Raw genomic sequence first — 16,398 nt, forward strand, 5'->3', positions numbered from 1 at the left:
AAAGCTAATTAATGAAGTTATCAAAATATTTTAATAACATTTCTAAAATAATAACTTTTCTTTAAAAAAATGCTCGTTTTACAAATAGTATTACACATTTATTTAACAATAAATTCATACAAACAATGATGTAAATATATCAAATTAAGTATAAAATACATCCTATAATATCAATTACAAATTTAACCTAGAAATATCGATTACTGTAGCTATTTAAATTTTCATAAATGATTATGTATTGGTTTTGGTAATATATTCCTTCATTTTCAAAATCTCTGTATGGTCTTAAACTAGAAAATGGATTCTGTTCAAAATATGTATACTTTACATGATTGTTTAAAACTTCATTGAGTCTGATTTGTTCTTTTTCTGCTTCTGTTGAAGTATAAGATGTTAGAATCAATGGGCAATTTTGTTCAGCTACTATCTCTAAAGATTGTCTCCATGAATAGTTTTCAGATCTAAAATCTTCACATTCATGTATTCCTGCATTATATCCAACAATAAAATCTGGTTTCACATATGAATCATCATTTGTATAATTCTCATAAAGCATACTACATATTTGAATTAAAAGTTGTTTATTATCATATTGACAATCCTTACACAGATTCACTGATACGGAATCTATAGATAATTCAGGTCCTATTAGAAAAATTTGTACTGTTGTAATGCATGGTAACCAGTGTAAGAGAATTTCCCAAAGTTCTATACTATCAATGTCTATCATATTGGCTGCAATAATATGAACAACGAAACTATTACCATTCAAAAGATATCGCAATTTTTGCATTGCGTAAAGAAATGTTAAAGGTCGTGAAAGATATTCTGAATTAATCATTGTTTCCTCTACTATTGACATATGTGAATTCTTCCATGGTTCAATGTAAGAATCTATAAAATCTTTCATGTTTTTTGGTAAATTTACATGATTTATATGATATGGTATTCTCATTTTTGGTATCTTTCTCTCATGTGTTATTGAGATTACATCTAAATTAAAACATAACTTTATCAGATCACAATATCTTTTATGTACAATATCATCTTTGTGCTTTGTGCAAAAACTAGTATTTGGACAATTAGGGCAATCTTCAAGAACTCTTATATTTTGATCATGACACACAACACATAATCTAAGAAATTTGAACATTTGCTCTTCATAATGCTCTAATTTTCTACCAACCTTTATTGCTACTAGTAACATGAAATTCATTTTCATTTGAGTCCAAGCTTTTATATCAACATTCTGTTGAATATTTAAAAAGGTTGATAGTTGATTGTCCTTTAAAATATTGCATATTGCGTTGCATAAATCTTTATGTTGCGACCAATGCATTTTTTGGTGTTCCTTGGAACAATAAGAGATCATAGTGCAATTACCACATCTTTTTAAAGAGATTTTTCCCCCAAATTTTTTACAAACGTGGCATGCATTTGCATAAAAGAAATAGTTATATTTAGGTAGCATTTTATGTATAAAATTTTGTATAAAAATGTACAAATACAAAGGTATGTATGTAATATAAAATTTTCAATTATAAAAATTGTTTTCTTTCTCCGTATTGAGTGGCGATGCATACGATTAAGTATCATTTTACATAAAATTTTTCTTGATTGTTCAATCATCGTGTACGTTTCACATTTTATATAAAAGATTATGTAAGATCTATTATATTTAGGTAGATTATGAACGCTATACACTGCAAATATTTGTAAATAAATAAAAACTTCACTAATAATTTATATTTTATATATATCTGTTTCAATAAAAGCAAAAATCTTTTCAATAAAAGTTGTCCATAAAACAACAATTAGATCTTGCTATATTATAAACAAACTTCCGACATAAAACCAAAAACAGTATTGCCATCTACAGTACAAGATTTAGACTTTGAGTACGCTTAAATATTTACCGTTTGCTTTTAAATGTTTGATAGTGGGAGAGTTTTGAGATGAAAATTAACAAAATGCAGATCCACTGAGTTAATTATAAACGTATATTACCATATTGCCATATTTATAGTCTAAGGTACAGTTTAATAAAACCAACTAAAGAACTCTATTCGATAGTTCTAACCTTGAAATCGTGTTGTTCCATAATAAATGTCATAAGCGGTATTTGACAATATAACTTTTTAATCTTATATGAAAAATATTCTGGATATAATATGTCGTAAAGTGACAAATTAACAGCCTTTGAAACTACTAAAATATTTATTTGTCTTTGATATTTATCAAAATGGGGTTATCAAATAAATACGAATAATGCCTCAATTGTTCTTAAATGATTAATGGAATTGTCACTGTGTTGGATTGTGTTTTTCTTAATTCTTTTTCCAATTTTTAGTACGTTTCATCGTTTGTGAAATTATTATTCCTTTCAGAATTGTTAAAAATATGATTACCTTGAGAGGAAAATTGAAGAAGGATAGTGATATATCAAACTCAAAAAACAGAGAATATAATAAACGCGTTTCTGTCCGTGATAAGCTATTAATAAAAGAGGTATAATGAGATAAGAATGTATGAAATTGTTTTGAAATTAGGAAAAAAATTATAACTAGCTGTTTTAATTTTTTCATTCATTTAGGTTCAAGAAATGCAGCAAACATTACCTAGTACATGTCAGGTGAAATTTCAAGATCCTGATTGTCTATATGAGTTTAGTCTCTTGATTGTTCCTGATGAAGGATATTGGGTTGGAGGTAGATTTCATTTCCAAGTTTATATACCTGAAGAATATAATATGGCTGTAAGTGTATCACCATTAAAACTTATATATAGGTATTTGTGATCAGTCTGATATTAACAAAATTATTTTAGCCACCAAAAGTTAAATGCCTAACAAAATTGTGGCATCCTAATATAAATGAGGATGGTAACGTATGTCTTTCAATTTTAAGGCAGAGTAGTATAGATGAAATGGGATGGGCACCGACTCGTAAACTTAAAGATGTTGTATGGGGTTTGAATTCACTTTTCACAGTAAGTCTTTAAAAATTCTACTTAAAATGTTTCTGTGATTATATTAATTAATCATATCCTTCTGCAGGATCTTCTAAATTTTGATGATCCTTTAAACAGAGAAGCAGCTGATCTATTTGTAAAAGATAAGGAATCCTTTCGAAATAAGGTTAAAGATTATGTTATGCAATATGCAAAAAGATGATTCAGATCAGTGGGTAATGTTATAACAGTGACACTGTACGTTTATGGAATTAGCATTTTATTTTGGTGGAAAGTTCGAGTTTGATTTAAAAGTGTTCTTTTAATTTGATATCGATTAATTTGTATTTAACTATCATTCAGTACTACTCTTCTTATTCTAGGGAGATTGTTTTGTTTATATTTGAATCTGTTAATTATATGCAGCTTTTGAATGTTATGATACTTCATTGCAGTTAAATTTGTGTAATTAATGGTACAGAGAGTGAGAATGGAGAACATGTCATGTGTACAATATACTTATCCTTTTTATAGAGCATTGTAATGATGAAAGACCATAATTTGTAAATAAAGTCAATATTTAATAATAAAGCTTTCTTTAATTATTTAGCATTTATTGGTGATTTTATTAGAATATAATCATCATTTTTGTACAATTTTAAAGGTTTGTACCTTGATTCGTTAAAACGTGATTTTATCTTACGTTATATTCAAATATCGATCGGTCGATTCTTTCTTACTCATAGATCTTAGGAGTAACGATATGATGGTAATATTTCGTTAAAATAATTAAACGTAACAAATAAATAATAACAAAAAAGAGAACAAGGAAGGAAGATTCTTATATTTCGATACTATCCTCTTCTTTTTTTAGTTGCTTTTCCTTGTTCTTTAAGAAACTGACTAGATGCGTGCATGAAATTTTACAGTCACATAAAGAAAATTGGAAAATCATTGCTTAATAATATCTTATTCGTTAGAACGTGGTGAGCAGCTCTTCTTGTATGCTGGTCGATCTAATGAGTTTTTGAGTGGAACCTAACAAGCTTTCACTTGCCAGGCTTTGGTTCTCAGATGCTATTTTCGACTTCTCTTCGTGGTACTCTTCGTTATACTCTTTCAGTCTGTTACCTAAGAACACTGCTCTCTCGCGTTTCCTAATCATAAATTCCGATAGTTGTAGCCATCTGTGCTCGTGGCATTCTTCTACCAATGGTCTTTTACTAAAATAAAAACAAAACATATAAAAACTCCGATAGATGTAGTAATATTAAAATAGAGAATACAAACCTGGGTGCCCGTTTAAAAACCAACATAAGGAACCTAGTAGCCTCCTGACTTAACTCTTTATACAGATGTTCGAATCTGTATCTCACAAACAGAATATTTTGTCTGGTCTCATCAGGATCCTTGCCACGAAACGGTGAAATACCAGATAGGAGTACATACATTAGTACACCGACCATCCAAACGTCTGTCTGAGGATGAGCCGGTTCCTCATTGTATACCTCGGGTGCTCTATACTCTGGATGACCAGCTTTCGGTACAGTTGTACCCAACTTACTAACGAGTCGAGCAGAACCCATATCAACAAGTTTGACTTGGACCGATCTGACATTAGACATCACTATGTTGTCAGGCTGAATGTCAAGATGACAATATCTTCGCCAGTGAAGGTACTGCAAACCATCCAGAATTTGGGTCATAGCAACTGCTACGCAATTTTCTGTATATTCATGTCTACTCGAGAAATATGTGAGAATATCAGCTCCCTGAAGCTTTTCCAAGATGAATAGTGCAATCGGAGAACCTTGTGCTTTGTACGCTGCCTCTAACATCGCTATCCTCTCGTGTCTCAACGAACGAAGAGCTTCAAACTCTCTGTTCACTTGCTTTTCTGTTTCCGTATTCAGCTCCAAAATCTTGGCGACTATCACACGGTCTGTACTTTTATCAACACCTTTTACTACAACGGAGAATTGGCCTCTGGAGATCTCAGAGATGAAGCTATACTTGCTTGAAAGATTCGTGTCGGTCGACCACTCGATAGGATGGTCCTCGATGGAGTAATCCATATGTGGCTTGTCTTCATCGAGCACTATTTCTTGACCTGACTCAGTCAGTTCTTGAAGGTGCCTCATAGCTCGAGTAATTTGAACCTTTGGACATCCTGGTAGTCTAGTTTTGATCAGCTTCGATGGGATACCCTTTTCGCTCCAACCGACGCGATTTCGTGCTGCTAAACGGAAGTTATAGGAAGTGTCCGGTGTCAAGTCTCTTATCATGTAAAACTCGTGATCGATGTTCGAGGCTATATCTATCCAATCGACCGAGTCACCTAGTTTGTATTGGAGATTGTAACACAAGACTGGAGAGTTGCCATCGTATCTGGGCTGCTTCCATCGTAGAAGTATTTCTGTGTCTGAGACATCGGAAAGCTCAGGAGAATCAGGACCTAAAGGAACAACAGCTTCCACTAATCTCGTTCTGACCACAGTCTGTCCGAGGGAGTTCCTGGCGACAATCTTGTAACTACCAATATCGTGTTCCTTCGTTGGATTGAAGCTAAGTATAGATCTGCCGTCTTGGTCCTCGGTGACTTTTACTCTGTTGCTCTCCTGAATCATCATGTCATTCTTGTACCACTGAATCACTGGTTTGGGACTTCCAACAGCTAGACAAGCTAGCTGAGCAGGCATTCCTTCTTCCATGGGTTGAATTTGCGGTTTTTCACGGAAGAATGGTAGATGTCCCTCCTTCTTCGACTCTATCATTGCCTCTGCCTCTGCGTAACTATCCAATCGAGTACCCAATTCGTGTTTCAAGCGTCTCAGAGTGAAGTTATCTGTACCGTATCTACTGATTCTTGCTCGTCTCTCGTCGTCGATTTCTTCGTCCATAATATCCGTAAAGCGACGACGTTCTCGTATAATAGGTGTCCTCCAGTCGAAACTTTCTTCGGTGATGGTACGAGAGAATCCAGGACTACGATTGCACGCAACCTTCATGTATTCACGCAAACGCACAGGGAAGTCCGTGTCGCGTAATTGAAGAAGATAGGTATCTGGACCATTTTGATAGTGGCTTTCGCTCTTGATGATTCCAATCTCCGTGTCAATCGGTTCCCTCGTAGCAATCTGGTTCTCCCAAGGTTTAGCCGGAGGTCTCTTTATTGGACTGTATGGTCTTTCCTCGCTGGGCTCTGGAGTGTATTTTTGGCCAGGCGGATAGACCATTCTAGATGGGTGCTCGAAGGCTGTATTCAATTTGCGTCTGCGGAACCACGTGCGGCAGGAAGCGTTGTTATACCAATCGCGATACAGTTTGTAATAGTTCTTCAAGTTCTCCGATGGAATCTTGTACAAATCGAACGGAAGTCTGTCAGCATAGTTCAACCAAGGATGAGCAAGAGCAGCCTTGACATCCATTCTTCTATCAGCGTTGTACATCAGTAGAGAACGAATAAAATCTTTGGCTTCCTCTGAGATGTTCTCCCAACGATCATCGAATTCCCATTTTCCTTCCCGGATCTTCAGCATCGTCTCCCTGTCGTTGTTACCTCTGAATGGCGAAATTCCAGAAAGCAAGATGTATGTGATAATACCAACGGCCCACATATCCGCACTGAAGGACACTCCCTCGTTGTTGGTAACTTCCGGTGCCACGTACTCGGGCATACCATATGTCAAAGTCATTAATTTCGCGTGTGAAATTCTTCTTGCGAGCCCGAAGTCGCAGATCTTCAGGTCGTCACCGCCTGTATGTGAGATCAACAGGTCTCCGAGCGTTAAACCAAGATGAGCAAAATGATTCGAATGCATGTAATCCAATCCCCATAGTAACTGTCTGATGTATCCAGCAATATCTGCTTCGGTGTAGTATGCCTGTTTCGTCAAAGTGTCCACTAGCTCACCACCAGCAGCTAGTTCCATGATCAGTGTGACAGATTTATCAGTCTCATAAGCGTCGTGCAGTCTCAGCAATTTCCTATGGTTCAGACTGTTCATTATTTCTATCTCGTTATACATGTACGGCCTAAGTTCTCCCTTTCCATGCATGACTTTGGCTGCGAAATTCTTTCCGGTGCTTCTTTCAACAGCGTGGTAAGTGACACCTTGAGTACCACGGCCAAGCTCGTCACCGAGGTCGTAGAACTCATCGAGAAGCTTATCGTGATGAGGTTTAATATCAGATTTCCTCCTGTACGTTCTGTATCCGTACTCGTGCTCGTTCTCCTCCACGTGTAGCATCACGGAACAGGAAATGGATCCGGCCACGTTTCTTGCGCTCACCGAGTATAAACCTTCATCCTTCACGATGGTATCGCTGATGGTTAAAATCGTAGTGTCTGGTTCGGTGAATTCGATCCGAATTCTGGAAGAGGTAGTAAGAGGTTTCCAGTCCTTGTACCACTTGATCTCTGGGTAGGGTACACCAATAACTTTAGCCATTAGTTGCCCAGTTTTTCTAACCATTACAATAGTTTCCTCCGGTCTCTGAATAAATGTTGGGTATTCGGCAATCTGTAGCCAAACTCTCTGTCTAGCTTCACCATGTTCGTTAGTCGCGACAGCTTCATACATTCCCTCGTCTCTTTCGAGCATCCTATTAATGAATAAAGTGGCTTGTCCATTTCTCGTATAGCTCTGATCATATCTTCCACCAGACTCTATCAATTGGTCGTTGAAATAATAGGTCATCTTGGGTTTTGGATAGCCATAAACGAACCAGAAGAGGTTACAATTGTGATTCTTTACACCATATTGAGTATCATGTTCTTGACGAAGGAATCTAGGTGCTTGAGCGTAATTGTCGTGAGGTGGTCTTTCGATGTCGAAGTCCTTGGGGAAGTAAGGACTGGTCTCCGGACGGAAGTCGATGCCAGGAGGCAAGTAAGGGAAGAATTTCGGTGGATCTGGCTCCAATTTCGCGCGATACGTTTGCGCATACGGTGAAGGGTCGCTGATTCCGTATTTGTTCTCTACACGGATACGGAACTTGTAATCTCTGAAGGGTTCAAGGTTACGGATGTCACACACGCAGCTACGAATACCTGTGCGGACAGTGAACCAATCACCATCCGGAAGTTCGCACATTTCTATTTGATACGTCACTGGAATGCGAGGTCCAATGGGGATGGATGGCTTCCAAGAGAGTGTCAGATGGCGATCCATCATTCTGCTGATAATTGGACGATCGGCCAAAGGTAATGGAACGCCAGACTTGCGGTACTTGTCGAAATCTGCATATTGATCTCCTAGAGCTTTCTTTGGCCGTGGCTCCAATGATTCGTAAATTAAGTCCGCGGTGCAAGAATCTTCGCCATGAGGGTTTGATATTTTTAACATATATTTTCCCGCATCCAATTCGTCAGCATTGTTTATAATTAAACGCAACAAGCTACCTTCTTGGTTCATCCTGATCCTATCGGTTTGCCACATTTTGTTACCATTGTGGAACCATTGGAATTCAGGTTCTGGGATACCTGTGACGCAGGCTGTAAATTTGGCTGCCATTCCTTTATAATATTCACAATCACCAATTTTTTTCAAGAACGATGGTGGCTCAGCCTTCTGTATCTTCTCAATTGTATCAACCACTGTCAAATTTGCTACACACTCAGCTTCACCACCCTTGTTCACTGCTTTGCACTTGTACGTTCCGGCGTCATCATAGGTACAATCTTTCACGTACAAACAGCAAACATCTCCGTCACGTTTGATCTTGTATTTATCGTCATCATTTAAGATCGGTCTGTCATTGAAGTACCATGTAATATCCGGTCGTGGTACGCCGGTGATGCGAGCTAGGAATTTGGCATCGAACGAAGGCAATTGTTGTAGATCCTTGAACTTCTGCAAGAAGTTTGGTGGTTGGAAGATCTTCCTGATGTTAGCTGTGGATTTCGTGGAGTCTTCACCGAGTGGATTCGATATACGACATTCGTATACACCAGCATCTCCGGACTCGCAAGGGTTCATCTCCAGTTCTGTCTTCTTTCCATCGCAAGTCACAGTTAATCGATCGGATGGCTGCAGAGGAGCACCGTCCTTGGACCAGCTGACTTCTGGCACGGGATTGCCAGTGAAAGAAACAGATAAGTTTAATGGTTGACCTTCCTCGACGTAGACATCTCGCATTGGATTCACAAATCCAGGTTTCTCTTCTGGTTGATCGGATAGAAGTTTTCCAAGAACGCTGATCGTTCCTGTACAAGATGAAGTGCCTTCTGTGTTGCTTGCAATCACTGTGTATTCTCCCGCGTCTTCTGGCGTTACTTTGTCTATGATCAACGCCTGAGTTCCATCTGGCAGATCGACAGCCTTTATATGCTTTCCATCAGGTATGAGCTGAAAACACAAAGTTGATGAAAATAAGGGAAAGGCATTCTTAAATTTTTAAGATTTGAAGAATTCATGATTATTTACGAACCTCATCGCCGTTCTTTAGCCACTGAAGCTGTGGTGTTGGTTTGCCTAATAGTTTGACTATCATTTTCGCCGGGAAGCCTTGCACGACATTCAGTGGTTGAAGCGTGGTTATGAATTCTGGTCGTTTCTCTTTCTCTTCGATCTCTACTTTGGCGGAGCCAGTAATTTCACCGAGCGAATTAGAGACAGTCATCGAGTATACGCCAGCGTCTTCCGGACGAACATAGTCGATCCTTAAACCGATGATACCGTTTGGTTCGTTCATGAAGTATATCTCTTTCGATTGCCGTAGTGGTATGCCGTCTTTGAACCATTGAACTTGTGGATTCGGGAAAGCAACCACTTGGGCTTCTAGTTTCAGTGGTTGTCCTACGATAGCCTTGGCATCTTCTAATGGTTTCGAGAAAGATGGCTTTCTCCTTGCAGCTGAAATTATATTTATTATTATTATCATTCCTAATTTCATTTCCTCATCAATATTTAATATAAAGGAATTTCCAAAAGATATAATTATGAATTTAATTATTTAACTTTGAATTAATCCCTAATTTGATTTTTCACCTAATCGTAAAACGTCACTCACGTTTAATAGCCACGGCACACAAAGAAGACTGTTCGCCAGTAGAATTGGACATCACTAGTTTATAAGCTCCACAGTCTGTCGGTTTCACGCAATCGATCGTCAATTTGGTGCTACCATCCGGAAGTGTCTCAATCTTCATGTGTTCATCAGGAACGATCTTCTCTCCATCTTTATACCAACCTACATCAGGTACAGGGCTACCATCGATCTTCGCTTTAAGCTCCAGACAATCACCCTCGTCCACTTCTTTTGTTTTAGGCAGAAGATGAATAAAGCTAGGAGAGATCAATTGCATCGTCAAATTACAACCAGTTTGTGCGCATCCATCGACGTTGGTAGCCCGGCATTTGATCTTTCCAACATCGTCTATAGAAAATGTCGCGATGGAATAAGTGCTGTCCACGATGCCATCTACGTGTGTAGCAATTTTGTGTCGATCATCTTCTTTGATCACTTCACCATCTTTTAGCCAGGTTAGCTTTGGCTTGGGGATACCGGTTACGCGAACTTTCAGTTCTAAATCTGTGCGATCTTTGCATTCTATATTGGCCAAATTCTTGAGGAAGGTTGGTGCCTCGGCTGAAAATCGAATTGTATAATTAAAAATTCTTTCTCCCGACACAATGGCGAAGATAATCTTTTCGAACAGTTAACATAGAACAGTAGCCAACAGTATATACATAGATAAATTTGTATACTCACTGTGTGGAGTTAGGGTTGCTTGTCCAGTCGCTTCACCCAGATAATTCTTAGCTGTAAGATGATAAGTTCCCTTGTCTTCGACTTCCACGTCTTTAATGATAAGTTTGAACTTGTTGTTCCTCCTATCCTCCTCGAAATCGTATTTATTTCCTTTCTCCAGGACTGTACCATCCTTGGTCCACGTGATATCAGGTTTCGGATTTCCTTTAACGATGGCCTCCCATGTAAATGAGTCTCCAACGGACGCGACAACGTCTTTCAATTCTTCAATTTCAGGATGCAGGAGGAGATGTAAGAAAGCCTGATTACAGTAACAAATATTTATATATCTTCAGCTCAAACGAGTCTTCTTTATGATGTTGAATTTATACTAACGCTAGCTTCAGCTTCGCCGTATTTGTTCTTCAGTTTCAGCGTGTATTCTCCAGTGTCTTCTTTCGAGCATTTTGGCACGCTCAAAGTGACCGTAGTACTGGTTAGATTGTCATTTGCTGGCTTGTTCTGCGTGGTGAATTTCAGTCGCATGTCGTCATGTGGGATTTCTTCACCCTTGAAGTACCTTTTTAAACGAATAACATGAATTTATAAAAAGTTATATGGCTGTTTGATGGAATGTGGTAATGAAGTCTTAATAGTAGGAATTGCATGCTTCTAACATTATAATATATCATGACATGTACTCATAAAGGTCTGAAAATTCGTCACAATATTTTCTGAATAAATACTCATGTTTCTATATTTATTTCATTTTTTGGGACAAAGTGCATTTATGTTATGTGTTCTTTGAATTTATTATTTAATATAGTGTCGCTAAAGATAATTTATGACTTATAATCAATGACGTACCCAATATCCCAATTGTGAAGCAATAGCAAAGGAAATAGGGATAAAATAAGTAATATTACAAATAGTACTGATAAATAATGTATGAACAGTACCGCGAATAACACTAACAAATCACAGATAATATTTAAAGAACCAATACAAAAGTTTAGAAACTGTTAAAAAATCAATGATGAAATATACCATGTTGTGTCAGCAACAGGATCAGCAGTGAACGTAGCCTGAAACTGTCCGGTCTTTCCTTTGGCCACATCCACGTCATTCAAAGGTTCAGTAAACTTGGGTCTTCGAAGTTCGTCCACAGTTTCAACAGTCAAATATCCTTCGACCATAACTTCGCCTAGTTTGTTCGTGAACGTGCATGTGTACACTCCTTCGTCTTCGAGAATGGCCTTTTGAAGTTCCAAAGTAAAAAGTTCTCCAGCACTGGTGATTCTGATGCGTTCTCCGCTTCGAAGAGGTTTCCCATTCTTGAACCATTTTCCATCGGCCCTTGGTAAACTCGTTGCTTTGATACTGAACACGACCGTCTGGGTTTCGTAGATCGTTTTATCGCTGAGGGTCGCTTCGATGATGTGAGGAGGCGCTAATTGGGAAATACCAAGATTAGAATGCTTTTCGCCAGCAATTGAACACTAGATTCTGGATGGTCAGATCTAAAAGTTCGTTTTCGTTTTTGCCGTGCATCTAGTGCGTCCTTGCGTTTGCGCCACGTGCTGCATTGTTATTTTATACATTTTTAAATCTAAAATACCAGACAATTTTTTGTATTAATTAAATTAATTTTAATTTTAATTTAATTTAATTAATTTAATTTTGTTGTATTTATAATTTGAAATTGTCTAGTATCTTTTTCTAATTGCTTACCTTGATGAAAACGAAAAGTACCCAGTTCCAGCCAAGTTCGACTGATTATTCTTGCACTGTATAAGCGGTAAGTGTCTGGACTGAGTATAGAAGCGCCGACAAAATTTAATGCTTCCTCTTGTATCATAATTTTAGTGCAACGAAGAATATAAACGGTAAAATGAAACAATAAAAAATAATATCAAATGATTCTCGAGAAGGATTAAACTTTGTTACGCGCTTCGTCAGGTGTTCACATGCAAAGGCAACATACATATGATGATTCGATATGATTAACACAAAGCTTGAAAGAGATTACACAGAGACAAACAAGGAAAACACAGGAACAATGCTGGAAGCGTGTAAAAAGAATGCCAGAAGAACGCTGCGAATATTCGATCTTAGACTCTGTCGATCTGCCAAAACGGATGCGTTCGAGCAGCCGATGGAGCAATCCGGTCGTACCTGAGTCTCTGGAGGATTCTTTTTCAAGGATATCGTCCAAAACGCTGCGCTGCCGTTTAACGCGATCTAGAAGAGCCTCGAGCTCTTCGTCGACCTCTTCATCACCGCTTTGAGCAGCCTTCAACGCGCTCTCCCTTGATACCGATCTTTCCAACATTTTCTTCGATTCCGTCGAGTCCATTCTCTCTATTTTCGAGCTCTGTCTCGAAAGTCCATTTTGTACAGATCCTCGACGCTCTTCCACGTTCGTCTCGACAACTTTCTCCGCGGTCGAATTCACTCGTTCGATCTTTTGCTTCATCAACTTGCTTTCCTCGATTGTAGGAGTCTGTGGTTGCTCTAGCTCCACGGAGGACATCTTCCTGAAAGAACCACCGTTCTCAAGGACAGCGGATCGGGGTAGCTTTACGTTTTCCTGTGTCAATTTCTCGGATGGTAACTCTTCCAGAGACCGTTCCTCCATGATGGTTTCCGTGATTAACGAAGCTCTGTAGGGTTTCGCGTCGTCTAGGACCTTTTCATCAGGCAGACGGCCGTTACCATTGAACTCTTCGTAGGATCCATTCGTCAACTTCACGTCTTCGGATAATTCAGCGCACTGCATCACGTCCTCGGTGCTGACGTCTCTTGAAATCGCCTTCAGAGTCGACTCGTCATCCGAAACAGAAACGATCGACACACCACGGTTTACCTGAAGCCTCGACCTGTTATCCTCGCTGTTCTCCGAGAATTCCTCGATTAACACGCCGTTCTGTGGTTTCTGGACGGATTCTTCTTGCACGCTGTAGCTATAGGTGGCAATCTCTTCGACGCCAGGACCGTCCGTGTTCGTTTCCTGGCACTCGACCTTTGTCGCGGTCATCTTGCTGATCGTGTGGCTCTCGTCGGGACCTGTGAACGCTTGGACTGGTCACAACAGCTCTTTTGACTACTACCTACTAGAGAGCAGAGACGATCCGTGCTACTCGACGACTTTCGCGACGATCTGTCTCCTCTGATCTGTAGAGGAGCTATAGCCACTCGAAAGCAGTTTCACTTTGATCGAGGCTCGTGAAATCTCTGGTCGGTGTGGCGTTATTTTATGCTCTCGTGTGTGCGGATTTTGTGACTGACGTGGAAGATTCTATTCGAAATTGAATCGCTTATAGAAATTTTTGTGGTAAACGAAAATGGTAAATATTCAAGCTACGTCATTTGTTTGGATATTCTTATAGTACATAGGAAATGAAATAGAATCTTTGCTTCTCAATATGTTTATATGAATCGTCCAGAAGCTGTAGAAGATTAAGTTTGTCAAAATAATTGTTACCTAGTATCGTAATTTTTGTTTTAATTGTTTTCTGAATTAAGTCAGTCACAAAATTCCCGTTTACGACGATGGTTACATGAATGTAAATAGCGAGTAGTTGTTCAGCGTGTGCGAAATTTACCTGTGAGTATAGCTTCGTGGGTCGTCGTGGAGGCCACGGAGATCGTGATCGTTTCACCCTGGCCCCGTATTACTTGGACGCTTTGTTTCTCCAGTTTCACTCGACCTGAATTTATCAGACATGTTTTTTGGGCTACGATTCTACGTCTACGATTAATCAGCCATCGTTTTAACATCAATTAGCATATCGGCAAGGCTATTCGTATCTTTTTATATCTTGCCTTTCGATCGTGTCAGCGATACAAAATTAAGCTCCTATCGCAAGGATTTCGATGGATTAGAAAAAGGAAAAAAAAAACTATATATGATACGTATATGATGTTAACAGAAAAAAGAGGATATAACGAAGCTCGCTTGCTTTGCGTCTTAAATGTATACTCAAACACAAAACGCACTATTTTTATCTTTCTACTCCCTTGAATAGATTGAAAAAGGAAAAAGAACGACCAAAAAACGCGACACGTTCTCTTGGAACGTTTCAAAAGTCTTACCAAAATCTTGCGACATCGCGTCGATTGCAGAAGACAGATTTTTAGAGCTTTCAAGCGTTTCAATAGCAGACTGACTATATAAAATATTCTTTCCCTGTTACACTCTTTGTTACAGCGTTATCGACGATCGTTTGTTATCGTTTCGTTTCGACGATCGTTGTGATTACCTTCCGATCCGGATTCCTCCGCGCTTTCCTTCTTCGTTTCAATCTCCTCCTCCTCGACTTTCTGTGCTTTCGTTTCCTCTTCCTCGACGCTGATCTTTTCGATGGTCTCCTTCTTCATTTCCGTTTTTTCCTCCACGCTTTCTTCTGTTTTCGCTATAGAATTCATACATTTTGGGACTTTTTCAGAACACAATGTGATAAGGGACATAGATGAACTCTATGAAGATTCGTTACAAACGTATGAAATAGAATAGGCAGCGCATGATAGTGACAGTAGTACAGGTGTACATACAAATACATCGTAAGAATGGTTTTTTTGGTTTTATCAGAAGAAAAAACAACAGAAAACACGGTAAACGTGAGATACATGTATAAGGGGACAGGTACAAGAGGATAAAGGCGCGAACAAAAGGTTCATGTCAGTGTCGGATTCGTGACGCGAGATTATTCTCTCTGTGTTTTAGAGACTATACTCGTCACATCGGTATGAACAACAAACCGAACATGAAACCGTACCTTTCCTTAAGTACTTACTGAACGTGGGGAAAATCGAACGCACGACGATTCGCTGGCAAGTTTCTCAAAAATGAAAATTGTATAGGGGTACGCGAGGTGTTTGATGAGCTGCCCCATCAATTCTGTTAATTCTGGAAAATTCTAACGTCAATAAGATCGGATTTGCCGATCGTCTTTTTGAATCTTTTTCTTGAATAAAGAACAGGAACGACGGAGCAGCGCAACAATCGAACCCTATTTTATTTATAGAATAAGAAAAGCTGTTTGGATTCTTACTCAGTATCATAACTTTGCTCTTGCTAGTCACGTAGCCTAGCTCGTTTTCTGCTCGAACCTCGTAGATGCCTGCGTCTGAACCTTTCACTAAAGTCACCGTCAGATCGTAGTTTTCCTGTCGCTTGCTGTCCCTCGTAATTTTAATTCTCGCGTCCGTCGAAACCTCCTTGCCATCTTTGTACCATTTCACTTCGGGATCTGGCGTACCGGATACTTCGAAGATCAGTTTCAATGTATCGCCTTCGTTGATTCTTTGGTCAACGAGCTTCTTCAACAATTTCGGTCTGGTGTTCACGATTAACGTAGAACTGCTTTTGACTTCACCAAATTCGTTCTTCAATTTGCAAGTGTACGTTCCTTTCATTTCAGCCTTAACTTCGGACATGATTAACTTGACGAAATTGCCTTCCTCCGTGCGAACATAGTCTTTTTTCTTTTCTGTGATCTCCATGTCGCCGATATACCAATGGACGCTCGGTTTTGGGCATCCACCGACTTCCACTTTGAACTCGATGTTCTTCGTGCCTTCGTTGACTGTGACGTCGTACATTTTTGTTTTGAATCGTGGAAGACCATTCACCTGGAAAACGAGAAATGATTGTGATTATTCTAAGCGTCGTAAATTAAGTATGAAAAATAGTAATCTTCTCTTATTTAAAAAATAGTTAATATCATTTAAAAGCGACGCTGTTCTATTCAC

The 16,398-nt window shown here is 38.8% G+C and overlaps 3 protein-coding genes across 12 annotated transcripts in view; 1 reads left to right on the plus strand and 2 right to left on the minus strand.

Moving 5' to 3' along the window:
- Window positions 1-57: 57 nt before the first annotated feature.
- LOC105681207 lies at window positions 58-1,881 on the minus strand. Its single transcript, XM_012389414.3, has one exon. The coding sequence runs from the start codon at window positions 1,469-1,471 to the stop codon at window positions 188-190; it is 1,284 nt and encodes a 427-aa protein (XP_012244837.1). The 5' UTR covers window positions 1,472-1,881; the 3' UTR covers window positions 58-187.
- Window positions 1,874-3,540, plus strand: LOC100744699 (NEDD8-conjugating enzyme UBE2F). 2 transcript variants are annotated; one of them, XM_003491953.4, is made up of 5 exons: window positions 1,874-2,118; window positions 2,388-2,508; window positions 2,594-2,755; window positions 2,827-2,988; window positions 3,056-3,540. In XM_003491953.4, exons 2-5 carry the CDS (start codon window positions 2,401-2,403, stop codon window positions 3,170-3,172), a joined length of 549 nt encoding a protein of 182 aa, XP_003492001.1. In that variant the 5' UTR covers window positions 1,874-2,118; window positions 2,388-2,400; the 3' UTR covers window positions 3,173-3,540. The 2 variants fall into 2 exon arrangements, with proteins under 2 accessions (XP_003492001.1, XP_033178422.1); XM_033322531.1 differs by having other exon boundaries at window positions 1,894-2,032.
- Window positions 3,537-16,398, minus strand: part of LOC100744578 (obscurin) — a 45,767-nt gene continuing 32,905 nt past the window's right edge. For 7 of the 9 annotated variants that reach the window (XM_012389412.3, XM_033322528.1, XM_012389408.3 and 4 more), the window contains 11 exons: window positions 15,699-16,278; window positions 14,907-15,059; window positions 14,250-14,354; window positions 12,820-13,710; window positions 11,692-12,094; window positions 11,041-11,224; window positions 10,666-10,966; window positions 9,964-10,542; window positions 9,382-9,806; window positions 4,240-9,299; window positions 3,537-4,172 (listed from right to left, as the gene is read on the minus strand). In XM_012389412.3, the coding sequence (XP_012244835.1) occupies window positions 3,926-4,172; window positions 4,240-9,299; window positions 9,382-9,806; window positions 9,964-10,542; window positions 10,666-10,966; window positions 11,041-11,224; window positions 11,692-12,094; window positions 12,820-13,710; window positions 14,250-14,354; window positions 14,907-15,059; window positions 15,699-16,278 (8,928 nt within the window). In that variant the 3' untranslated portion in view covers window positions 3,537-3,925. The remainder of the gene's footprint in view (window positions 4,173-4,239; window positions 9,300-9,381; window positions 9,807-9,963; window positions 10,543-10,665; window positions 10,967-11,040; window positions 11,225-11,691; window positions 12,095-12,819; window positions 13,711-14,249; window positions 14,355-14,906; window positions 15,060-15,698; window positions 16,279-16,398) is intronic. The other 2 variants (XM_012389410.3, XM_024369842.2) reach the window with 2 other exon arrangements.

The sequence above is a fragment of the Bombus impatiens genome, unplaced genomic scaffold (assembly GCF_000188095.3).
Source record: "Bombus impatiens unplaced genomic scaffold, BIMP_2.2 scf_0645, whole genome shotgun sequence".
NCBI lineage: Eukaryota > Metazoa > Arthropoda > Insecta > Hymenoptera > Apidae > Bombus > Bombus impatiens.

Bases quoted from the DNA above. Each gene is read 5' to 3' on its own strand.
- LOC100744699 (XM_003491953.4), top strand. From the start codon at position 2,401: ATGATTACCTTGAGAGGAAAATTGAAGAAGGATAGTGATATATCAAAC. The intron at 2,509-2,593 runs GTATAATGAGAT...TCATTCATTTAG, and splicing joins ATAAGCTATTAATAAAAGAG to GTTCAAGAAATGCAGCAAAC. The intron at 2,756-2,826 runs GTAAGTGTATCA...AAATTATTTTAG, and splicing joins CTGAAGAATATAATATGGCT to CCACCAAAAGTTAAATGCCT.
- LOC105681207 (XM_012389414.3), bottom strand. From the start codon at position 1,471: ATGCTACCTAAATATAACTATTTCTTTTATGCAAATGCATGCCACGTT.